This window comes from Cuculus canorus, chromosome 17 (genome assembly GCF_017976375.1).
Source record: "Cuculus canorus isolate bCucCan1 chromosome 17, bCucCan1.pri, whole genome shotgun sequence".
NCBI lineage: Eukaryota > Metazoa > Chordata > Aves > Cuculiformes > Cuculidae > Cuculus > Cuculus canorus.
This window is the reverse complement of record NC_071417.1, coordinates 13,622,481-13,648,627: the sequence shown is the minus strand read 5'-3', so window position 1 is coordinate 13,648,627 and position 26,147 is coordinate 13,622,481. Positions and strand designations below refer to the sequence as shown.

At 46.4% G+C, this 26,147-nt stretch overlaps 1 protein-coding gene across 6 annotated transcripts in view; it reads right to left on the bottom strand.

Moving 5' to 3' along the window:
- Positions 1-1,464: 1,464 nt before the first annotated feature.
- Positions 1,465-26,147, bottom strand: part of TBX5 (T-box transcription factor 5) — an 84,782-nt gene continuing 60,099 nt past the window's right edge. For all 6 annotated transcript variants that reach the window (XM_054082778.1, XM_054082774.1, XM_054082779.1 and 3 more), the window contains exons 7-9: positions 23,150-23,241; positions 11,873-12,099; positions 1,465-3,321 (exon numbers count right to left, since the gene is read on the bottom strand). In XM_054082778.1, coding sequence (XP_053938753.1) covers positions 2,738-3,321; positions 11,873-12,099; positions 23,150-23,241 — 903 coding nt within the window. In that variant the 3' untranslated portion in view covers positions 1,465-2,737. The remainder of the gene's footprint in view (positions 3,322-11,872; positions 12,100-23,149; positions 23,242-26,147) is intronic.

Below are 26,147 nucleotides of genomic sequence, written 5' to 3'. Positions count from 1 at the left end.
AGCCGGTAACAAACTGTTCAACAGGAAGAGAAGGCTATATCGCATCCTCCCACCCACCTTTGCCTTCATCCCGGATTTCGCTGGTGTGACAGGTCCATCCTCACGTCACTGATGGTCTCCTTGCTCATCACGCCAACGTGGTTGCACCAGGCTGTGTCCCTGTGGAGTTACCTGGCTTTGCCAAAACCCAGTGATCAGAGCCCATCACGGCACCACGAACTCCATGTGAGGAGTTCAGAGGAAATTAAGTAAGTTGAAATCTTGAGAAGTAATTCACCACGTGGGTTTAGTTTTCTTAACGCTCTGAGATGCATGGCACACATTTCTGGTAACACCGCTTTACTTACGGAGTAATCACTGGCCATTTAATTACACGTAAATTACCATATAGTGATAAGGTGGTTACACGATTAGCAGAGGGATAACGAAGCCTGGAAAGTACAATGTGATTGACAGTGAAATACAGTGTAATTTTTTATTCTTTAACTCAGAATGCAGCTTCCTCAGTCATTTACTCTGTCTGTCCCCAGCGCCTGGCCAAGCCGCTCCCTGGCGTGGCTGTGGCTCACCAGCCATGCAGAGAAGACCTTCCTGCTGGGCTTCTCAGCGGCAATCTCTTTATTTCTCTGGAGATGTGGTTTTTTTCCCCATCTTATTTCCAATCCACAAAGCATCCAGCATTCTCTCCTCCTCGGCTGAGGCTGGGACATGGCCCCACACCTCCCCTGGGATGGACATCCCCCACCAACCCTATCTGCACGGGAAGAGGGGGCAGCCCCACATCTAGGACGACTTCCCAGGGCCACCTCAGCACCTCCTTGGATTCCCAAGGTCACTTTCTAAAGCAGCCTCGACAGGGAAGTGACTCCAAGAGGGCATCTCCCTTGGGAATGTGTTGGATGGGAAGGACCTGGGGGTCCTAGAGAGCTCTTTAGCAGAGAAAGACACAGCCCCAGACACAATAGTTTCAAGCTCGGACCATCGCTGCCTAACGGCCTTCCTCACCGGGATGCCGCACCTCCTCCAGCAGGCCAGAAATAAACACAAATCAACCTTACAGGCATTGAGCAGCAAGAACAAAACAAAACCCACCCCAAAACAAACCACAACATAATAATAAAAGGTGGGCAGGTCCCTGGCACTGCCGAGGATGAGGGGTTTATTAGACATAAATTGGCACACAGGAAGGAAAGCCCAGCTGGGTAGGGACTATCACTTTCTTAGCTAGATGGTTTGGGGTACCCGTCTGTGATCCCTCCCACGCGCGTACCAGCACTCCCACACACTCACCCCCACCCTCCCAGTTGCTGACACACAGGTATACTTCTTGAGTTCATTAGAATTATTTTTAATTAAAAATATATGTAAATTATATAGAGTGTGCACAGCTTGGAGAGAAAAAAAAAAGAAGAAAAGAAAGCAAACTTCCATTTCAATAAAAATTTTAACTTCTTTGAATCAGCTGCTTTGTTGGCTTTCTGACATACTATGAGTTATTTGAAGTCCCGTGTATAAATAAATAGTACCAGGAAATTTTACACCTGACAATTTTTGCAGTAGACGTTTTTGCTTACACGCATTTGCTTTTTCTTTTCTTCTCGCCTCCCCCACTCCCAACCTCTCACGGTCATTTTCTGCTCCTTTTAAGCACATTTCCTTGATATCTCACTTCACATACCCAGAGCAGTAGCCTTTTTCATTTTTTTTTTTGTTAGAGGAAGAAAAAGAACGCAAAATAATATGAAAGTCCAGGATTGCAAACAAGCGTCATCATCATTTTTATGAGCAAATTTTTTCCTTTCACTGTCTGCATCCTCTCCCCCCACTCTCCCCCCTCAGTGCTGGCTCAGAGCCTCACTTTCCACATGCCGGTAGAAATGCAGCAGGAGACAAAGCTGGGGGTGCTTCCGTCAGGGCCAGCTGATGGACCAGGAAAGACTGGGAGATGGAAAGGAAAGAAGTGGGAAAGGAGATGATTTTACAGGGCTGGTTCCTGCAGAGAGGTGTTTGGGGACTTTTGTAAGGAAACACAGCACCCCGCAAGGAGTGATTTTGCTCGTGGTACAAGGTAGCGAGGTAGGTACCTGCTTTTCTTATTTGTGGGTTTGTAAAACCTCTTCCTTTTGAAAAGTAGCGACGATAACACTAAGGAGAATAAAAAAAAAGAGAAACACCACTCCAAAATCCGCCCTTTGTGAAAAGGGCCGGTGTCTTTTTTCGAGGAAATTTAAAGAAAAAAATATATATATATTATTATTTATTATATAACATCGTCAACATCAACACCACAAAAAAAAAAAAAAAAGTAACATCCTAGTTGTTTTCGTTCAAGCACTCTGAGTGTGTGGAGAAAGGCAGCAGGAGGTTGGTGGCCCTTGGAGAACAAAAAGAGCAGGAGGGCAGAGGCGGGAGACGGGGGCACGGGGCTGGCGGTGGCAGCAACACAAACTGGGTGGGGACAGTGGCGGGGGAGAAGTGTGCCGAACTGTTGATTTTTTTCTTTCGAAACAAAAAAAAAAAGAGGGGGCAAGTCGCACCAAGGCCGCTGACTGCTTCATCCGTGGTTTCAATCAGTGTCCGTCCCTCTCGAGTGCTATCGGTGAACATTCAGTTAAAGCAGTCTTGCAAAATACTCTCACTTTTATTATCAACCGGGTATTTTTTTTCTTTTTCCTTTTTCTTTCCCCATTTCTCGGTTTTCCACGGCTAACGCTCTTGCACTTCCCTGACCGCCTTGTTAGCTGTTCTCGCTCCACTCTGGCACCATGCCCACGCCGTGGACCGAGTGGTACTGGTGGGGCGAAAGGGTTCGAGGCACGCCGTGGGAATACAGGAACTCCGCGGGCTGTAAGCTGCTAGGGGGGGACTGGATGCTGGTTTGAGGTCCACACTGCCGCACGATGGGTTGGTGAGAAACCGAGGTTTGGTGCTGAAACATGCTATGAGTATCTCCTATTTGGGGGGAGGTATGGTTGCCCACGCTGCCGAGCCGGGGCATCAGCGGCCCCGAGGTGAAGTGGGCAGAGAAATGCTGGTAGGGTAACCTGTCCATCGGCTGCATGGCAGACACGGTGCAACTGCTGTAGGACGGCACGCTCGGCCACGTGTTACAGCTAATGTCTTCCAGGCTGGGCACAGGGTCCGTGGGGGGAGCAGAGCTGGCGTACATACATGCTTGACGCTGGGCTGATTCAGTCCTGTACGAAGTGTTCAGTCCCTGCTGCTGGGGGTAACTGGACCTGTAGAAAGGATCCTCTTCTGCCGGAGAAGTTTCCATGTAGGGTTTCTTGTAGGGATGCTCGGCGGTGGAACATTCCTCATCTGTTGGAAGAGAAAACTCCTGGTAGAAAACAACAATACCATGCCCTCGGCTGAACCTCCCTCTCCGCAATCCTCATTTTAACAAGGATAGAGTCTGCACAGAGCTGATCCAGATTGTTCTCTCAGTCATGTCAGTGTAAATCCAGATCCCTTCCTCGGAATCTGAATCCATCCTGCTGAAACAAGTCTTGCACGTGGCCCTTGCGCTTGGGAAAGGATTAGCTAGGAGCTTTTGGAGGAAAATCAAGGCTTTAAGATGCTGGAGGGATCCTGATAAACTATACACACCCCCACAGCACCAAGATCCTCACCTCCTTTCTGCTGCCAGCACATTGACCAGAGGAGTAACATCTGCCTGCGGATACAGTGCACCTAACAGAGGTCCCCACTCCCAGCTGAGAGGCTCAGAGCTGATGCTGGTAACTAAAAGCCTTTACAATGATATATTTTTATGATAAATGAGACAAAAATGGAGATCACAATAAAAATCTCCCAGGAGAGCATCAGCGACGACACAGTTGAGACAATCAGATTTGGAGTTTTACAGCCCTGGTCTTTAGCTGTGCCAGGGCTGGGCACATAAATCCAAGCAAGAGCTGTGCGCTGCGTGGCAGAGCCAAGCGTAACAAAAAAGAAAAGTAAATTTCACAGCTAAAAACAACAAGGCGCAGCTTGCAGGGCCCTTTGTTTCCTGCAGCATCCTGGGCCAACAGAGGGAAGGAGATAAACAATTTAGGTGAAATCTCTAGGGTGAAGCAAAATGAATAAATGAATATGCACTTATTTATTCATTCTCAGGGTCATCAAATGAAATCCAGCTCTGCTGGAATGGATGGCAAAGTTCCCAGGGACAAGCACTTCACCAAGAGATTTTAAGGACAGCAAGGCAAGGGAAGGGGAGCTTGTTCTGACCCAGAGTAACTTTGCTGCTGCTTCAAGAACAAGATTTTTGGTGCAGACAGAAAAAATACCCCAATTCACTTTAAGCCCTCTTGGCTGCACCCTTTCAACAGGGGTAAAACTTGAAAGAATACTGCAAGAAAGACTGAAAGAAAGGGTTCCTCGCTGACAGAGTGATGAAGCATTGGACCAGGCTGCCGGGGGAAGCGGTGGAGTCACCACCCCTGGAGGCGTTCAAAAAGCGTGTAGGTGTGGGGCTTCAGGACGTGGTTTAGCCGGCGCGGTGGTGTTGGGTCGAGAGTCGGACTTGATGATCTTAGGGGTCTTTTCCAACCTTAATGATTCTATGATTCTAAGAAATGGCCCTTTTCAAATTTTCTCGGCCAATGTGTTTTGAGCTGCAATTCTTTTTATCCCCAAAATATAAAGAAAAAAAACAGAGTTGCCAAAACACAGGTGTGGCCACCGGGCAGCTCCAACACGAATGCCCACGTCTCACTTCAAGGACATGGAGATGGGCAGTGCGGACACCTTTTGTTTCTCGTGAACACGTACATGCGCACACCCTTGTTGCTATAAACAGCCGTGTGTTTTCTCCTGGAAGCTGCACCCACCCTGCTCGTAAAATAACCCATTACTCCCACTCAGGTGCCTGCTAAGTCCAGCTGGAACAACTGCTGCTGTTACTCTTCTTAGCCCGACAACCTGAGAAGACGTCAGGTACCGAGGTACACACCATGGGGACGTTCCCCTTGGCATCCTTTGACTTTGTAACAGCAGCTGCCATAAATTCAGCTGGAAAACCACAGTCATATTTCACGCTTTCTTCCTGACAGCAGCAAAACTTGGCTCCTTAATCCCAGCAACACAGAGCCCTGATAACCAAATTATCTGCCTCCCCTGCCTTCTCTTAAATTGGGGCAGAAAGTAGGATGGGATAAGCAAGGAATGCAATCACATCTTTAAAAGAGCTGAAACAGCGAGCAGAGAGATGTGAAAGTGCATCAGTGTCCTGAATCCTGATCAGGTAATGTTGGGGTTGTCCTGTGCCGGGAGAGGATTTGGACTCAATGATCCTTGTGGGTCCCTTCCAACTCAGAACATTCTCTGATTCTCCACAGGACTGGTGGAGAGGATGAGGTCCCCTGGAAGACAAAAGCTGGAAGCACAGGTCAAAGCTCCCTCTATTGCAAGGGGTACATCAGGAAGGACCGCCTGAGCTCCAACCTTTACAGACAGCCTGAGAGTTTTGGATCCCTAACCCACCACTGAGTAATAAGAACACCAGGGTGGAAAAACAATGTCTTGTAAAATGAAGCATTGTTCTGCTAATAAAGTTCTCAGCATCAAACCACACTGCTCTGCTGGCATTAGAAATCATTGGCCTGGGGTTTGACTGTTTATTTTATTTTTATTTTTTTAAATATACAACACAAAACAGTCAAAGTCTGTTTTCCGTTGTGTAAAAATGTGCCTGACTTACAACCTGAGGTTGCTGATTTTTCCATTTGACCCAGACGTTTTGCTGCCTGCCACGGCCCATCCAGGCAGAGTCACAGTTAGGGATTCGCTTCCAGAATTCATCACAGGTGAAATAAGAAAAACAAAAACAACCAGCACTGCAGTGAAAACCCTATAGGTGCCTTCTCCTCTAAGCCTCGCAATCTCTCTGCTGGCCTCTCTAAAGCCAGGCTTCTTCATGTCATATGTGGAAAGGGAATCACCACTCCAGATTTTAAGATGTGCAAGGACACTGTGCCCATCTCCAAAGAGGACACAGCATCTAATGAAGGATTACAGCCTACCCTAATGGCTCTTGCCTGCTCTCTGGCCCCTCTTCCTGGTGATTTTCCTATCTACGTAACCTCAAAGTGCTGGAGATGGAAGAGGACAGTCTTTATCTTCATCGTCAGATGGGATGATGCAGAACAGAGACCCTCTGCTGGTGCCAGCTGACCAATCTGCACTTGGTCCAGGCTCTCTAGCCTGATATGGCATTGTCCCACTACTTCTCATGGAGGAGACCAGAGCAGGTGGAGTGCAGCTCCAAGGTGTGTGGAGCAGATCTGGGGGTGGGAAGGGGACATCTTCAAGTAAGAGAATAGCAAAAGAAGGACAAGTCAAACAGAGCTCTCCTGCAGTGCTGAAGGTTGCAGTTTAGAGTCATTCCCACCTGCTCTGGAGCACGCACAGTGTGTCCCGTGGCCATGATCCTCTTTCTGAAGGTCCTCTCAGCTCCTCAGAAGCAGTGTAAGCAGGACATAGGTGACAACTGTCTGGTCTGTTCTGGGTTTGTTTCTTGATGTTTGCTCTCACTTCATTGTTCTTTTCCTGTTGCCACTCAGCCCGAGGAGGTGCTGGGCACCTCTGGGAGATGCTGACCATCCTCCACTTTTACTGCTATTCTTGGAAGCCATGGGTGGCAATCAGCTCTTGTGACCAGACCCTTGTTACTGTGCAAACCTCAAAAAGCAGAAGGGTCTGCCAAGCCAGAGAAGCTGCCAGCGTTTAGGAGAAGCTGCATCGAAGTGGATCCAAGGAAAACAGAGCCTGCAGAATGGGGTGGAAACTGGCTCCCTCACAAGGAATTTCATGATCTATCTAATGAAGGAGCTTGAGCGAGAGCATAAGCAGTTCCAAGATTTCCGGTATTTACTACTTCCAGCTGGGTTGTAAATACCACACAAATGGCTTTTTAAATGGAATTTTCCCATTCCAAGATTAGGGTGATCCAGAATGAAATACAAACACGTAAAATCTTTGGACTTCAGGGTGCACTGGGCCCACCTCTTCCCCTACTATAAAGCCAGGAGAGCTCCCCTCCAATCCATGACAATCAGCTCCCTGGGACAGAAGACAATGGAGAATGGGACCCAACTGTTTTAATTTTTAAAGCTCACCCATACTTCCAAGACATTACAGTAGGTTCATCCCAACTTTTTGAGGGAGACACAATGGGTGATTATCACTAACACTGTTGTTTTATCCAGTCTGGTTTCCAGTCTGGATCTAGCAAGAGCCTGTACGGCAAATAGCACTGTGCAAGACTGATGAGGGTTGTCAAAGAAGAAAAGAAAAAGACGAATTAAATCAAAACGGGCATCCCTAAAGGGCAAACAAGACCTACGTCCTAGGATGTGAAACCTTAGATACATTACCTGTTTCAGGAATCGCACAGTTTGCAATATGTCCATGTTGCGTTGCAAAAGAACACAACCAAAATGCTTGTGGGGTAGAGTCAATCCAACAGCACAAGCTGGAACTTCTTTCAGAGGTACTCACTGCCTACAGAGGCACAGAAGGCACCTCCTGATAGGAGACAGGGACGCTTACATGAAGCTGCTGAAACTACAGTGCCACAAGCAATGTGGATGCACAGCAAAAGCTGGGAGCGCACCTCCCCCTGGATATCTCCCCACTGTGCAGGGAGGCTCTTCTTCACTCTTGGTGCCCCAGCAGCCACTTTGCTCTGGGTTCCACTCAAGCTGCAGACATCTCCAGCTGCAGCATAGCTCAAGCCTTGGCCAAATCGTTGCATCTCCCAACATCAGCAGGATGAGCAGCACGTCCTCCAAGAAGACATGAAGACATCCCATACTTGACTGTTTCCTACAGATTCTTTGAGTGAAAGAAAAGCTGGCTGGTAGGAGGAGCTTTTTGATGTTAGATGTCAAGAAAAATATATCTATCCACCCTACCAAGCATCTGTTCTTGGTGAGACGGGGGAAAGGCATTGTTGTATCTCCTCCGACCTCAGCAGAGCAGGAAGGAGATGAAAGATATATTCTTGCCCGCAGGCAGGGTCACGTCCAAGATAGGTGGCTGAAGGATACGGTCCTCACTGGTTGAAGCCAGTGGATTCCACCACGTCCCTCTTCTCCCTCAGAGTGCCAACATGACAACTTTCATAACCTCCCCAGGGAGAGGCTGTTCCAGTCGCCTCCTGTTCAGCATCACAAGCATCCCAGAAATCTGCCAAGTGGCTGAGATTGTGTAAGGCTGGGAGGGAGCAGAGGTTTAGGGAGACGGCTTTTTAGTTCACAGGAAGTCTGAGGGTGAGGATAACACAAGAGAAAACAAGGCCCGATGCCCTAATTGCAACGTGGGGCTAAAATGAAAGACAGAAAGCAAGCTGCCTGCTGGAAAGTCCTTTTGGATTTCTCTAAGCACAACAATGGGAGCGTGAAGAGGTAGAGAACAACCAGAAATAAAGACAAAGCCCTAACTGGTCTTCGTTGCAGCCTAAAAGTATATATCAAGACCTGAGACTACTCTCCAGTAGGATACAGGATTTGAGTTAATCCATCCTCTCCAGGCCAGTATCTTTGTGAAATGCCACAAGCAATCTCAGTGTGGAGCTGGGATACAATGCAGGATGACTCTCACCTTGAGGACGGCTATTACCCAGCCTTCAGCATGTTCAGAAGGTGCCTGGCGCAGCAACTCCGTTGCATCACGCTGGGGTCATTCCCAACGCGGTGACCCCGCGCTCCCACCCGCACACCAGGAATTGCCAGATTTGGGGCTCTGGGATGTGTCCTTCCTTTCTTCCTCACCCAGAAGAGCATCAGCTCCCTGAAACAGAGGAGCCTTCAGAGATAACATCCCCTCTCCGCCCTGCTGCTCTCCCCTAATGTAACTCCATATCAGATGCCCAGAGTGAATCCATCTTGACTTGACAGCTAAGAACAACACTGTCAACCACAGAGCTAAGTCTTTGTCTTAGGTCACCAAGGAAGTAGAGGTAGAACAAGGTGCTCAGATACAGACATATTCTTAACCAAGCCTAAACCAAGGCTTGACCTCCTGATTGAAAAAGATGCAGAGAAACATCATGAGATGTCAAAGCTGGAGCGAGCAGTATCTGAGAGGCTATCTTGGAAAACAGTGCTGGCATTTGTTACAAGAAAATACAGACACCAGCTGCTCTCAACCCCAGCGCAATTGCCCTCTGCCCCTGCGAGCCCTTATCCATAACCGCAGCCTTGAGGAAAGGAAATAATCCACTTGAGGTAAATCATAAACTGACTGAGGAGGAGTCTATGTTTGAAGAGTTGGTGATCCAACGAAATCAATGAAACTTCCAGTCCAGAAAATAGGGCGAGGCTATAGGAGCGAATACGCTCTTGCTTTCATTTTTCCTTCGATGGAGAGGCTTGTTAGAAGTCATGCAGAAAAAGGTTTAAGTAGGAAAGCAGGAGAACTGTGAGGGAATGCTTAATATTTCATTTAGAAATGAGACACTGGAAAACAAAGAAGAAGAGGAATATTATAGGTAAGGTTGTTTTCGGGAGTTCGATAAAGATCCTTGCTCAGTGCTGGAGGAAAACCCTGTGCTCGGTCTGAGTTTGAGACGAAACCTTGGATCACGTTCTGATTTATCCGAACAGAATTGCTCATCTCTAGTGACTTTTTTTTTAATTAATGTCATTTTACAAAGAGCTGCTTGGCAGCTTACGCTGGTCCTCTGTTTCCCATTAACTTTGTGTTTCTTTTCTGTAAGCCCTGGTGGCTGTTTTCGATTTACTAGATGCACGGGGAGGGGGAAAAAGGCACAGGGAGGAAAGCAGAGACTCCGGTTCCTGAGACATACAGCTTCACGGAAGAAGCCGGTGATATCGGACAGGACACTGCCTCTCTTTGATTAAAGCATTTGGTGGCTTTGATAAAAAAAGCCTTTAACTGCTTGTGCCACTCAAGCCATCATAGAGATAATGAGGGGCCATCAGCCATAGAGACAAGGACAGCTTTGCCAGTCTCCTGCACTTTCACAAGGGCCACGCAGGCCAAAAGGGGCTGGGGAGCTTATTACCGGGCAGATAGTCGTCTCTTTTGTGACAATAAGAGGAAGTGAGATAATTGGGGGATTGAGGGAAACCACCCATGGAGACACCACTTAGCGGGAATCCCAAAACTGGAAGGAAACCTCTGTTGATTCCTTATCACGTCACAATGTGGAGGCAAATGATGAATTGCCCTGCGGTGCAGGGACAGGCAGCAGTCAGAGATTGTCCAAAGGGTTTGTTGCCATTTGGGTCAGCCTGTTTTGGTTAGTTTTTGCAAAGGGGAAGGGGAGCGGTGAAAGCTCAGCTCTCAGGGCAAAGGAGCACCGAGGATGGATCACAGGCTGAAGGACACCAACATGACCTGCCTTTCCATCACTAACAGAGGGGCTTTGCAGCAACCCAGCTGTGTCCCAAAGCCTCACACCAGCACAGGGATAGCAAGAGCCACAGAACCCACCTCTGACCTTAGCGGACACTCTGGCAGCCCACTGCAACTCCTCATTCCCTACCTTACATCCACCTTAAGTCTACCATCACTGTTTCCAATCACAGCTCTGATGAGCTCTATGTGAGCACAAAGGTCACCTGGTCAGCTGGAGGGGTCAGAAAATTATGCCACTCTTTTCCACTGTCTGGCTCGATTTTACATCAGGAAAACACTAAGATTTATCAACTTTATGTATATATATATATTTATACACCACACACATGCTCTTACAACACTCAGGGGATTCACCAAGGATGTGAGACATATTTCCACTGCCCTCCTCCTGCCTCGTCTGCCAGCACTTCCCAGAATCCGCTACCTTAGACTGTGTGTCTACACCGCACATCCCAGTGCCCCAGGGGTTATGTTACTAAAAATAATGACATGTGGCTGACTGATAGGACCGTGCAGGGAAGCAGGAAGGGATCTGCTATGGGGAGAGGCTACCAAGCTGAAGGAATTCTTGGTGCATTCGAATGCCATGGTGCATGCCAACTTCTGTTACATTTTCCTGTGCAGTGCAGGCTAAATCCCGAGAAAGAGGAATGGGAGTCGGCAATAACCATGTCCTGCCCATCCCATAGGATTGCATTCATGGAAATTCCCTATTTTCTTCTGAGTGTATGGGGCAGAGCTGATCTGGTATCTGAGTCCTGTAAGAGTTTCTGCATCTAAGCATTCCCATTGCTTTGGGAGAGGAAGGGAGAGACTGCAAACCACTCGCTCCCGCCCGAGAACAATTATCCCATCGATATCATGGGGTTCTTCACGCCAGGACGAGCAGAGCAACCAGTGTAAAGCCCTCACAGTTTGACTCCTCAAGCTCTGTCAAAGCAGGTCAGTCATGCCAGAGGGGAACGAACATGGATATCATGATTTTTCAATCCTACACCCCGTTCATTAGACTGGGCATTTAGGCGGAATTGCTCTCCGCATATGGACAACTGCTCCGAATCGTGAGACTCTTAGTTGAAAACTGTGCAAAATCCAAGCTGTCAAGGTATCTCTGCCTGGAGATTAACCCTGTCTGAGGGGCTATGGAGACAGATAAGTCATCTTTATCTCCGGCACCAGCTATCTTACTGAATGTGTATTCAACATGGGTGAAGGGTGCTGTAACTCCTCCAAACAGCTCCCTCCCAGCCCATCAGCAGAGATGAGGTTTTAGGCTAACACCAGAGAGACGAGTTTCCTAACCCAGCCTGGGGGAGCTGCCCACCTCCCAACACACGACCTTCATCCCTTGCTCATCCTCAAGTGTCACCATAAAGCAGGCTGGGGCTGTCCAGCCTGTGGGCAAGGAGAAACATCAGAAAACAATGCTGACAGTCATGTTAGGAAAGGGAAAGTGCCAAGCGAGGAGCAGTCAAGGTCTGACCTTTTCTCTTGGTGCAGTGGTAGATCTGGTTGTGCTCCTGGGAGATCGGGTAGGGGTTGGCAGGCGGTAGCAGGTCCTGGGAGGTGCTTGACACCCCGTTCTCACACTGGTACTGGGAGCCCAGGTTGGAGGAGGCAGAAAGGACCCTGGTCTCTCCGCTGAAGGGACTGTGATTCGAGGACACTTTTTGTCTCACTGTGCTCCTGGGAACAACCGGGTACTCTTTACTAAAAGCAAAGAAACGAAACAACAAGGCAGAAAAACAATCAATTAATAAATAGTTCAGTGGATTAATAAGTGAAAGCAGCACATTAGTGTCATGGTGTTTGCTTAGACTTCCAGGGAAATAGACACATCCCTCCCAGAAGACTGCAGCCCTGTCAGGCTTTATCCATGCAGCACTCCGCTGTTTCACTCTCCTTTTAGTATCTTTCCCTTTAGATTTGTGCCTCTTCCACCACAGCTGCTACTTTACACCCTCGCATCAAACAGATATATGCAGTTATAGCAAAATACACAAGATGTATATTTACATATTATGATAGCATTTATAAATTTTATACTACTTACATTGTATATGCGGATGCGCACGTGTGTGTAAATAAAGAAAAATCATTTCTGCCAAGCAGGGTTGGAGATGGATTAAATATTTAGATCTACTTTTTCCCCCTATGGTCATTGTCCCCATTCCTTTCCCCCTGGGGTCTGCCAGCGTGGTTGTCCTGGATGGGAGATCCCTGGACCAGAGAAGAAGCTCCACTCCAGAGCACTCAGAAAAGAGAAATAAATAAATCACCAAGACCTGATGCATGCCAGAGCCACGAGCCTCAGCAGAGCCAGCCTCGAGGGCGAGCACCGATGGAAAGTCAGGTTTGTTCTCTTATTCTGAAATCCAGTCTGATGCAGCGGTGTTTTGCCAACGCTGGCTGGAAACCCCACCTCCTACAAGAACCTACAGCGTTTTAGAGACATTTCTCCGAGCGCACCAGTAACGTGGCTGGACAAGATTATTCCTGCTCTACAGAAGGGAGAACTGAAGCTGATTAGGGGGTCTCAGAGACTTCAGGTGAGGTGCAAGCCTCCTCCTGGACTGTCTCCAAGATAGCAGAATGCTGTTTGAACCCAAGAACTTGCTAAGATATGTAAAGATCAGGTGGTACAGCAGCACCTCATAAGTGCCACCAGGCTCAGAGCAGCCACGAACCAAACCAGAGCCTAGATTCCAACACAAGCTTTCTTCTTTGAGGCTATAACCATTTGGTCAAGCTGGCTCATTTGCCCAACATCATTATGGTGGAGCAAGGATAGGTCCTTAAATGCCATCAACAGGCTCATCTGAACACTTTCATGTGGAGAAGGAGCACTGAATCTTTGATTACATCCCTTAGAAAGGGTCTGTCCCTGTAACAACTCAGAACTTATTGACAAAACAATACCAATTATATGAACCTACTCACAGCAGGGAGCTTTCATCCAAACCACTGCTGTGGTGGCTGCCGGAAACATCAGCAACCGAGCTGTAATGGAGGCGAAACTCACCCAGGAGCTCAAAAACAAATAAATATGTCCCTCATTGTGCCATGAAAGCTTTCCAAACCCTGGGCACTGGTGGCTTGCCAAGCAGAGCCTACTCCAAAGGTGGGGTTTCTTCCCCTGGAAGCCCAGGAGCTCCTCCCCGCAGGGCCGGCAGAAGGAGGGCTTGCCACCCACTGGGGCTGACTGACCAGGCAGCATTTTCCCAGAACTGAATTTCAGGCTGTACATAAGGAACAAAAGAGAGAGAGTAGGAAGAAGGAGCAACATATCCCTTATCCTTCAGAAATGCAAGACAGCAATAGGTGCCAGGGATTGCAGTGGGCTTCAGAGGATCTCTCTGCCTGTGGACAACAGCATCAGTATTTCCATCTCAGGAGCATTTGCTGGAGGGCAGCTTTGGACGTTTTTCAGGACAGTCGAGTACGGCCTTTTAACCTTCTAGGTTCTCAGGGGTCTCTCAACCTTACCAGGTCATGGTTTTGAGCTGCCTTCTCCTGTCGTGCTTCACCTTCACACAGGGATCCTTATAGACATAGTACAGCATGACCCTGTAAAGCTGCATCCCACCGTGTTTGCTTTCCAAGGAGACAAGACATAGAAAAGTGATGCACGGACCCTGCCTTTACCTCTCCTCCCTAAAGAAAGATGGATTGGCTGGTTCCTTCTTCCTCGACTCCAACACCACCACCCTCCTCTCCCTCACCAAGAACTGAGTCTCTTTTTTTTCCGGTGGGATGCCTATGAGCTGTGGTGGAGGAGGAGGGACATACCATGACATGATGCCGCGTCACGTTCTCTGTGGCCCTTTTGGAGGATATATAGATAGATGCTTGCTTCCACAGTTTCTCCTGGCGTTGGTGGGAAAGAACTGGATATCTCTTTGGAATTGCCTTCCCCTCCCCGTTCACACATGGGATGAGATCTGCACGGAGGTTTCTTACAGCAAATTCTCAGGGTAGCTCACAGGGACCCCATCCACATCAAAGTGCAAAGAACCATGCAAACTAAGAAGCCATCCCCCTACCAAACACTTCTCACTTAAAGGGGAACATTGATAACATAATGCTGTTTTCTTAATAAAAAATAATTCCTTTCAGTAAAGGATCTCTGTGTCTGAAACAGCACTATCTTTACCCCGAAATGCCGGCGTCGGGTGACATCGGGATCCCACACATCGGGATCCCACACTCCCATTGCGTACTGGGGACCAAATTCCTTTCAAACTGCATTTCCTATGGGACACAACAGCCTCCATGGCTGTAGGACAGAAACCGCGGTGCTCTGCGGGAGACCCGGTGGGAGCAGGGAGTCACGCTGGAGAGAGAACAGGTTGGAGACACCACGTGATAGAGATACCTCCCAGGAGGTATCGCTATGACTTTTCTCCAGACTGAAATATTTCCCTTTCAGTCAAAACACGTTGGGTGCTATTTTTGCCACAAAATCAACTACTTGAGGAGGGAAAGGAAGGAAAATATTTTCTAATGAAATATCTAAAATACTCTTTTTCTTCCACTTTGCCATTTTTCTATGCACAAAGGCATTCATTTCTATATTTCTACCTTTTTCTTCCTTATCAGAGCCGAGCTCTAATAAGGAGATATATTTGGTACCTTGCAAAGCAACAGTCATCTTGAGACATTTATACCATTTCCCGAACCCACTCAATATGCAGCGTGCACAGCTACCATTGTAGTTATAAATGTATCAGTCTCCTTTTTTTTTTTGGATGCCTAAAAGTCACTTTTCCCAAAATAGCTGGTTGTAATCATGGGCCATAGTTTAATGGAATGAAAGGTTTTGTTCACCGCTGGCACAAAATAACCGTTATGCCCAGAAGTTTTGCTGTCCAAAATAATCGTAGGAAAGGGGGGAAAAAAAGGCGTTAAAACTTGACTTAAACAGGCAATGTAAGAAACTGCCCGCGTGGCAAGGAAGAGGCCGCTGTTCCTGGGCCAGAATGTGAGCTAGTTTTACACCAGGGTATTAATGGACTATGGGGTTTTTGCATTAAAAATTGTAAAATTAGAAAGAAAAAAAGGAAAAGTTAGTTGGGGAAAGAATTTACCAGGAAGGAAGCTGTCACCGGTCTATTTAAAGTCTGTTGGAGGTTAATGATGAATATTCAGTTACCATAGATGGTGTATTACAATAGCAGAGGGGAAGAGGGAGGAAGGGGGAACCACACTGCTCAAGGTGCTGCACAGTCTCTGCACCACCAGGCTTCCAGCACAAGGGTCACCAGCAGAGGTTACTACTTTGATTTTCGTTAGAGCTTGCTGGAAGAAAGCAGAGATGAGGTCTAAGTCTATAGGGAAGGCCCTTCCTTGGTCCCAAAGTCCGGACTCCATTCTTAACTCCCACTTGGATAGATGTTTCCCAGACCTGTAGGACCAGACACCGGCTCTGCATGACTATTTCCTAACAGCACACACTCTTTAGAGTTCACTGTATAACCCCCACCCTACAGAACAAGGTAACAAGGGAACCCCTCCTGCATCTCCCAAGCACTCCTACCCAAATCAGACCTCTTCCAGCCGGCATTAGCAAACTCGGTTTGATTTTCTCTTATGACATCTTCCTCTCCCCCTGACCAAACGATGCCCTCACCACGACAGACTCGGGAGCTCCGTAAGATCACTTATGCCACAAATCTAGCAAAGAATTCAAAGGAGCAAATGCAAGAAGGTTTTGCACTCCCAGATCTGGAAACCTTGTTGGCTGCTGCAAACTAATAAAAACTGGCAAACATATAAATACAGATCTCCACAGAGCAGCTTCCAGTCCACTTTCTTGCTTATCACTACACTGTAAGAGAGTAATCATTTTCAATATATTTTCATGCGCAGTTTCCCTATGTACCAACCAACGCATAGTAAATGCAGCTGCCAGGCAAAAACCTTGTTAAAAATTCTCTTTGAAGACCCATGGTTTGTAACCAGGGAACTTCTGTGCTGAAGCATTCAGTCCCTGCTGCCCCTAAGCAAATAATTTTAGAAGATGCTGCTGATATTTCTGCAACAAAGCATTATAGAACCAGACTGTCAGAGCTACTGTAGCTCATGGGACAAGATTTCAAAAGGCTTATTCAACATCAGGTCCCAAGGATGATGCTGATACCTGAGGTCAAGTTGAGGAATGGTATAGAAGAGGATTTCCCATGTTTAGCTGCTGCCATGTCCTTATGGCATCCTTTGGAGCCCCTGAGCTGGGCACTGTCCAGATCTTGTTCACAGTGTTGATCTCTAATCTAAAACCTGACCAAACAGTGGTCAAACACAGTGGTTTCCCTCCACCCTTTCCAAACTGCCAGGAGATAGTGACTCCTCTTGGTCAGTCACTGTGAAAGGACAAAAGTTTGTCATCTTATCAGTTTTGTCCCCTCCACCCACTCAGCACCTGTGGATACAGTGGTGCAGAACGAGACCCCAATTCCAGATGTGAAGATAAAACTGAAACTCATTTGGATTTATATTCCCAGACCACGAGTTGTTGTCCTTCCTGCTGAGACTTGAGAGTGGGGAAGCAATGGAAGTCAGCCATAACAGACATAGAAAGAGGAAGAGGAAAAAAAAAATGAATGGAATAAATATACCATCTCCCAGAAAAAAAAAAATAAACCGGAATACAACCATCAATTGTTGATGTGCATTCATTTCAGCTTATTCCCAGCACAGTGAAATAAAACTGAACCACTCTCAAGAGACTGTCTGGAGAGCCTGAAGTGAAGTAGGAAAGGAACTACTGAGCACTTCGTTCAGTCTTACCTCAAATCAAGTATGAGCTCTCTCTGCACAGGGATTGCAGCCCCACTGCAAATAATACCCTAAACTGCAAAGCTTGTGGTATAAGTCAAACTGTCTACTGAGAAGTAAGGGAGGCTGCTAAATGCAGCAAGCTCCGCCAACGTACCAAATGGTCTTGCCAGAATATAAGGGTCAATAACACTGTTTTGTGTGCACGCATGGCACGCTAATGATTCCAGTGCTTCCATCACTCATGGAAGTGCTTCCATCACTCAAGATCACTGCAACAAACCCAACAACCAGCAGTGAAAAGAACCAGCTAGAAATCTAGAGCCACCATTACCAAGAAAATAAAAATCTAGACTCCTACAGACAAATACAGCTGTTTGTACTGGAGTTAAAGGAACATGAGAGGAGATGGAGAAAGGATGTTGGCCAAAAGAAACAGCATCAGCATCCATCCACGCTGAGCTCAGCTTCTGTAGGTCACGTCCTGCTGGACAGGTCCCCCAGAGAAGGGGCCATGGAGGAAACTACAGCTACCCTGTGTTTCTTGAGCTGACTTTCTCACCTTGAAAGAGCTGTGGATATCCTCTAGTGAAGTCTGTAGAGTCTTATTTTGGATTTCATCCGAATTTCATCAAATTCTATAGAACATGACTCGAGCCTGCAGTTTCCACTGGGGCTTTGACCAGGAAAATTTCCTTGGAGACGTTTGTTAGAGGAAAGCATCATCTCTCCAACAGATGTTTAACTCTAATTCTCACACTGAAGATGTTTAATACAGCACGTGGCTGTTGGGAGATTTCAGTGACAGAACAAGGGAAATGAAAGCTGCTATAAAGATGCCATGAGAAGATGCAAGGAGAGCGAGGTCATTTGCAGGACATTGACACCTACTTGCATTAATCAGATCGGTGCCTATTGGCCAAGGTGATGTTGGCATGCCAGGGTAGACAACCTTTTCGGAGCTTAGAGACTCATTTTTTCTACTGGCACCCACAATGCAGCATCTTCTCTGTTATGCCAGCTCTGAATTATGTACAGATTTTATGTCCTTTGCGTCTGGCCCATTTTCTGTTCTTGGTTACACCAGGAAATCTTTGGAATAATTCCTTTTGAGCCAAGAATATTACTGAGGATTAATGCCAAAGGCAGCAAACTGGCTCATGATCTTTGACAGAGAAACTATATACATAACATCAAACTATGCTGCTACTCTTTGTCAACGAGATCATCCTGAATCTCCGTCTCACTTTGAAAGGGCCCAGGATACCCTTCAAGGGAAATAAGAGCCACCCTTTCACATAATCATCTTTCCTCTTTCCCAATAAGAAGCTTCAAGGACTAATCGCATTAAGTCAAGAGAACAGTAACTGGAGCCTACGACTTCCAGAAGCTCTTCAGCACCCGTAATAACCACTGAAGACAATGGGAGTCGCACATGATCAGTAAAAATTGGTTAAAGGGTTTAACAGAATTGCTCCTCACAATGCTTTACCCCAGACTCACAAACACTTCTCCCCTGCTGTCTTCTGGCAGCCACAGAGATAGAAAAAAAGACTAAAAGCTACGACTTGCCTGCAACCCCCAAATCACCCGATAGCTCCAGTTTATTAGTACAGCTCCACTGACCCTCATGCAGGGAATTTCAAGGGCCAAGTCCTACACTGGCATCTGTAATGTAGATCTCATTATCCCTCTACATAAACCTCACCTTCTGCAGATTTCTACATGTTTTGCTCTTGGCCTGCACACCAAATTCCCTTTGGCACCAGCAGAAGTTCTAAGCAGACACAAAAGGAAGTTTTACATGCAGCAGGACAAGAGATCTGAAAGGAAGAATTTGCCTGAAATTCCCAGCATCGCAACTACATAATTTTTAGCTGACTGATATTTTTCAATTGCAGCATGAACACGCGATACGCAGTACTACTCACATCCTTCTACACATTTTCCTCTGCTCTGTTTTCCTTTTTCTTTCTTAATTATTTTTTTTAAAGCAAGGACATAATCTTGGTCTCATGCTCAGAAACTTCAAAACTAAAAAAAAAAGCTGTTCTCCCAGAGCACTCATCTTGTCAAAGAAACCGACAAAGGGATCCCGTGTGTCTCAGGAAAGAAAGGCAGTGGTGGATAAAATAAACATGTACCAGAAGTCTGTGTTGACTGGAATTCGGATCTCTCTGGAGTTCATGGCTGTTCTTCTTGAATGAAATGATCTGCTGCTGAAAGGCTTACTATCACTACTGAGTGAAACGTTCTACCTGGAAAGACTTATCAACTTTTCTTTTGGGAAACAGGAGGAGAAAAATTAACACGGAAGCCATGCAAAGGAGAAAGCCACGGAGAGGGATGGGCTTGCAAAGACATCTCCTCCCACCCTGCAATGCTCCTGTCCCCAGAGGCCACATCGGCCAATGCGTTGCTCTTGCTTGGCCAGAGCTTATGCAGGCAAGCAGAGATGGAGGAAAAGCCCTCAAAGAGGCACATGAGACCTCGCTCTGAGCTCACTCTTGGCACTGGAAGTTGTCTTTCTCCTCTGCTTTGTTTTTCTTTCTCTCGGTCCCTACCATTTGCCAAAGTTAGGTGTTCAGTGGATGAATCATCAGGCTCGGTCTCCATCAACACCTACACCTACTTCTACTTCTTCCCACAGCAAGACCTGCTCTGAGGTGAGCAAAATCATTTTGGACCCAGCAAACAGGTCTCCCTCCCACCCCATGACAATCAAAGGTGCAAGGAGACCCCCAGGGCTGGCCAGGGGGCAATTCTTTCTATGAGAATAGACTTCAACTCATGGAATTTTAGCTATTTAAAAGGCAGGCCTTTACTCTAAGCAAATCGTTTAGACTCTGGAGGTAAGACAGGCAGAGGGAGGGATCCTCGCCCGTCTTGACATCTGTGGTGTGAGCTCTCAAAGGAAAGATTTGCTTTCTGAAAGCATCCATCATGCTCTGCTTTTCTCAAAGAGAGCCCAGACATCAGCCCAGCTTGGGAACGCTGCTTCTAGATGGTATCTTCAACCATCACACCCCTACTCCCATCTGATCCAAGCCCCACGCAACAAGGACCTGAAGGTTTAGTGCTGGAAGCACATCTTGACCAGGACTCGGGCTGCTCTGAAGCACATGAGTGCAGGAGGATGAGCAGAGGGACACATTTTGGCCGTAGCCGGGGCCAGGCTTCTCCAAAAAAGGGATGCCACAAGCCAGTTCATGCACCCCGCTGGGTTAGCGCTGCCTGTCCACCTCATCTGCTGGGATTTGCTTCTCCCAGGGCTGCTTTCAGCTAGGACATGCCTCTCTGCAACAGCTCTATGCAGGGCATTAAGAAAAGCTTGAGATTTAAATAAAGAACACAGAGGCGCTGAGGCTTTCCTCAGCATGAAAAATTCATTCCCTTCGTTGCTATACCCCTTAATGAGATGATCAGTGACCTGATGAATGTCAGGTCACCAGTTTCCAGTACAAAAGGCTGTGCACTGTTTTAAAAAGGGGTGGGTTTTCCAGCTTTTTTTTTTTTTCTATAATGAAAAAGCAGCGCTAAAAATACTTCCCATTGTATTCTCCAAGGGAGACATCACTCCAAGGAAGCCAAGACAGACATGCCTGTACCTGCCAGCTGGGGAGCGTGTCCGTCGCTGGGAAACAGCTTCACTACATGTGCACATGCGCATATACATTTATATATTAAAATATATTTTATACCTATTTAATTACATTTTAATATATGTTTCTGCATGAAACCTGTATAAACCCACAAAGGTAGTTCATACTTTCGTAACATACTCAGTCTTGAATGGTTCTTTATCTTAAATATACACAGTTTTTTATATATATAATATGTTTTATGTATGTTTCCATCTATTTACACATATATTTTTTGTGTATTCAGATTATACATGAAAAACCCACAGAGGTGAGTGCATATTTCTCTAATATTGTCAACATTCAATGGGTCTTTATTTTACTACAATAATCTTACCTTTCTTTCCCTTAAAAAAAACCCATCTTTGTAACGTTACAAAGTCATTTCTATGCTACCAGTACAGAGGATAGGTTATTAAGGAAGTAAGCATCAGAAATTATCCTTTAAAGTTAACGCTGTGGATTTTAACCCTTTCAGCCCTAGCAGGTCTGCGCTGGTGTATTTATATATTCCGAGTGTTTCTGTTCTCTGTATCGTCAACTATGACCGCAAGCCCGCACAGAAATGCCAAGCAATTTTTAGCACATGCTCAGCGTGGCGAGATGCCATGCTCTTCATAGGGCATGAAGCCCTTCTAATAGTCCTCACTGTTTTACTTCCTCCCTCTCGTTCCAAAAAACCCCACGGTGAATGTAAACCTTCAAATCTTTCCATTGACCATAATGAAAGGATAGTTTAGCAGCAAAAAATATGTGGGGGACGTCGTTGCTCAAGCTCCAGTAGAGGTTGGGAGGTTGGCACAGGAGGAAGGAGAGAGAGGGAAGCTGTTTCAAGTGGTAGTACAGCCATAAATAAATAAATATTGACATATTATGCCAGGATCCGTGCTGTCATTGGAAAGGGCAGGCAGGCAGGGAACACAGAGCACATTCAGAAGACCACAGAGATGATTTAGATTGAGAAAAGTGTTATATATATATTTATATATGTGTGTGTGTTTATTTTTATATACATATTCATTGTTTTTTCTGGGTTTGAGCCTCAAAAGGTTTGTACACAGAGTACATTTGCCCATTTAAACAGGGTTATGGGTATAAGCATTTCCAGGATTACAGGCACATATATATATCACCCCCCAGTATGAGATGCACAACTAGAGAGAGCCGTGCTCAGGTCGCCAACGACAGCAATGGGAAGGGACTTCTGCATCTGCATTTGCATCTACAATCCAGCCTATAGCAACCACCTACAGCCAATTCTGTGTGGGAGGTGAAGAAAGCCCTCCCAGGAGAAGGGCACAATGCAGGTCCCCTCCAGCCCTCCACCGAGAGCCAGCTCTGCTGGTCCCGGAGAATGAGGGATTTGAGTCAATCCTACCCTCCTGGATGGAAAATGCTATATTGAGCCTCTACATCTGTCTTAGGTATAATCATGGGTATGGCAAGGTTCCTGCAAAACATTTGCACCAGGAAGCAGCTTGACACACAGACAAAGTTCCAAGTGAAGTGAAAGGCACGAAGTTAATTACTGGCAGGACCTGACATTTAGAAAAGGACTTCAAACGGGATTTTTAAACAGGATTTAGGATTGATTTTCAGCTTAAATACTTACATCCAAAACTGAGATCTAAAAAGACCTCTTCAGCCACCTGGCCCTGGAGATTCCAACGATTTCTAATACCTTCCTTCTTCAACCTGAAACCACCACGTCTACACTCCAGTTCTGCACGTCCAGAACCAACCAGGCAAACACTCCCCTCCTGCCAAGGGCCCTCAGAAAGTCAGAAACCAGCACAACATATGTCTCCACACCAAGGTCTCTAGAGGCATCTGGAGCATCCCTAACAAACCTGCTCCCAGAACAGGGCTGAGAGCTTTGTCTATAAAGTTCTGCCACCTGGGGAAAAAAATTAGCCAACAGCTCTTCTGCAGTAGCTCGATGACCAGAGCTTCTCAGAGCTAGTCCAAGCCTCTTGTTGCTTTAAACAGATTTATGCCCGCATGCAGCCACAGAGACATTTGTTTAGCACAAAGCAAGAGGTTGTTGTGGATGAGGACATGTCGGAAAAAAAATACAAGGTCCCTGCAGCCAAGAGGACAACCCACAAGTGAGATCCTGCCTCTGTAACCCAGCCCTTAAGACATCCACCTCAGTGGGAAGTCCTGGATTTTGGCCCCACGTCTTGGTGATGTTTCAACAGCTTGACGTAAAATGCACAAGTCAATGCCAGAGAAGGGACCATTGCTGAGTCCTGGCTTAGCGAAAGCCACGTGAGACATGCAAAGCAAAGCCCAGGCAGGTCTCGCAAGCCTGAGTGGGTCCCCACGATGGAAGCATGTGTTACCTCTGCATCCTGGACATCCTGTGGAGCTCCATGTCGTCACTGCCACGGAAACCTTTCGCAAAGGGGTTGTTCTCAATCTTTAACTGGGTGATCTGAAAGGGAGGAAATGCAATGGGTTCATCGCAAGTCCAAGGCATGGCCTGGGAGAGAAGGGATATTGTTTATTGAGCTCAAGCCAATAGGAAAGTTGGAGAAAACATCTTTAAGGAACTCAAGTCATCCTTCAGATCGGGCATTGAGCACTCCAGACTGGGCCTTCATCTAGATCTCTCCACTGGAAAAATACCTCTTGTCAACAACATTTCGCTCCTCTCAAGCTCATTCCATAACTATCTAAACATCTCTCAATGGAGGAAACTTGCTTTCTTAGAGTTATTTACTTTCTTTTTGCTGTGGGGACAGAAGGGGCTGCGCTGACCAGAGGACCAGGGATGAGAGTTACACTGCCTGAACAAATCCCACTGACACCAACAAGTATTTTCCTGTCAATGTGCAGCCATGACTCAAACCTTATCTCTCAGACCGCAGATCCTCTTACTCGGACGGATGAGGCTCGCGCTTCCTGTATGTCAGACTAGCTAAATGTACCCCAGGTGTTCTGCACCTGACACCTGCCCCAACCAGCCCCACACCTTCAAGCACTGCATGGACTAACCACCTAAGGTTCTCGGAGGGCAGCTCCGCCTCTGACCATCGTGCCCTAGAAGAATATTTGCCTCCTCATTAACTCTAGAAGGAATTAGGAGGGACTAGTTTGCTTGCCTAGTTAGTTACCTTCAGCATCTAAAGTTTGCTGGGATTAATCCCCTCAGACTCCTAACTTTGGTCCTCTTACAACATCTAAGTTAAACATTTAAAGCAGCTGCTGTATAGAATATACCCTTATACAAAGCAACTGGGTTGCTCAAAGAGGTGCATCATTCATCGCGCGGCTCTCCTGAGGACTTCGCTGAGTAGGATTTCTCAAGCCAGTGGCTGTCATTTAAGCAAATATTAACTGTGGGCCAGTAACCCCCTCAAATCCCTGCTGATCTTGCACAAAGCAAATCTGCCATGCGGAATTTAATGCAAATGCTTCTGTGACTTCGCAGAGCAGGACCAAGTCTAGATCAGGTGTGAACTGCCCAGCCTTGCACCATCTGCTCCTCCAGAGCTGGTACGGCAAAGCAAAGGGACCACAAGCTCTGGTTCATTCAGCAAAAACATAACCATAAACCCACTCATATATGAAATATAATTCTATCCTCGGCAGTAGTTAGAGTTTGCATTCAGGGAACACGGCCTCAGAGGAGGAGAAGATCAGTCTCTGGGCATAGTCCTGTCCCAGCCTTCATCTTTTAATACTTTTAATAATTTTTAATATTAATATTTTAATGATTTTTAATATTCAAGCAGAAGAGGCAACAATTCCCTTTCTTCTCTTTCTTCATCACTGCCTGTTAATCTGAGCCCTCAGCCAGGAATCAGGAGAGCGACTTGCACTTGCCCAAGAGAGACAACTCTGTGTTTGCCATTGGAGGAACTTCATGTCTCACCTCATTTTATGGAAACACTGTCCTTCCTTCCTATTGAAAGTTGGCCAATGGGAAGGAAAGAGCTCGAGATTAGTGGTGGCAGAACAGAGAGAGGTTCATTTTCACCAAGTCAAGCACATACAAGTGCACCTACCTCTTTGCCAAAATTCAAAGAGAAATATCTGGCTGGGCTCGTGTCAATAACAAACCTGCCAGATGTCTGAACAACCAGATTATTTTGCTATTTTCTCATCTTATAGCCATTTCTTTTCTAAAGGCCATTTATTTATTTGCCATTTTTGCCCAGTTCATCCCCAAAACTCACATAAAGACCCCATCACCCTTACTGTGGTCCTCATGAACATTCCCAGTTAAATCTGGACCTAATTTAACACATAAACAGAGCATTGCTTTTCTTTCGGTCACACATTTCAGATTTAAAAACAAAAAAAAAAAGGTGAACAAACAATCTGTTTGGTCCAATTTGCTATTTGAGCTGTTCTGAAACAGTAAAACAGGGGTATATTTTATAGTTAAAAGCCCTGAAGAATCAGACAACCAGCTGTGCATTTGGCAAAGAAACTGCCTATCAGTTTCCACTGGAGAGGTGGTGGCATTTCTATAATGAATAATAGGCATTATTCAACGTTTCTATGAAATTTGCATTCTGAAGCACACTAAATGTACGAGTTGTCCTCACTCGCCGAACCCAATGGCAATATTTGCTCTCATAAGTGAAGTCCTTCACTGAGCAAGGATTTATAGCGTTGGCACCAGCACACAAATGTACAAAGGGCCGGATTCATCCCAACCTAACCGAAGGCATTTTAACCAAGGTACTTGGGAACCTCGTCTCCCAGCATTCCTGCTGGAATCAATGGAGAGAGATGGGGACTGCCAGAGGGCACTGGTGCTCTGACGTGGGTAGCGTTGCCCTCACAGGTCCCCAACGCTCTCCATTCCCTAATTTAAGGACCTCAGCTGAATGCCCCGTTTGATGAACCAAGCCTTTAACCACCCACAAAATGCTGGACAAAATATCTTATGGGACTTCGATCTTGCAAATACATTGCTTTATGAGTAGAGAAACCCCCTAACCCTCACCAGAAAGTCTCCTACAACAACATCTCTTACAGCAAGAGCATTAACGTAGGTATTGGTGGCAAAAGACCCATGTGAAGCATAGATAACTTCAGCCTCCTTAAAACTAAAGATCTGCTAGACTTGAAGGCATGGAGGAACCAGGAACTAAAGAAGGCTTTAAACTAAGGTCTCAGCATTTTGGTGTACTTCAGATAGATTTCAGCAGGAGCTTTAAGAATAGTTTCCCTAGATGAAAGCCTCGGGGCCTACAGGAAAGCTGGAGAGGAGTTCTTGATCAGGGAGCACAGGGATAGGATGACGGGGAAAGGTTTTAAGCTGAAAGAGGATATATTTAGATTAGATATTAGGAAGAAATGTTTTCCTGTGAGGGTCACAGCCCA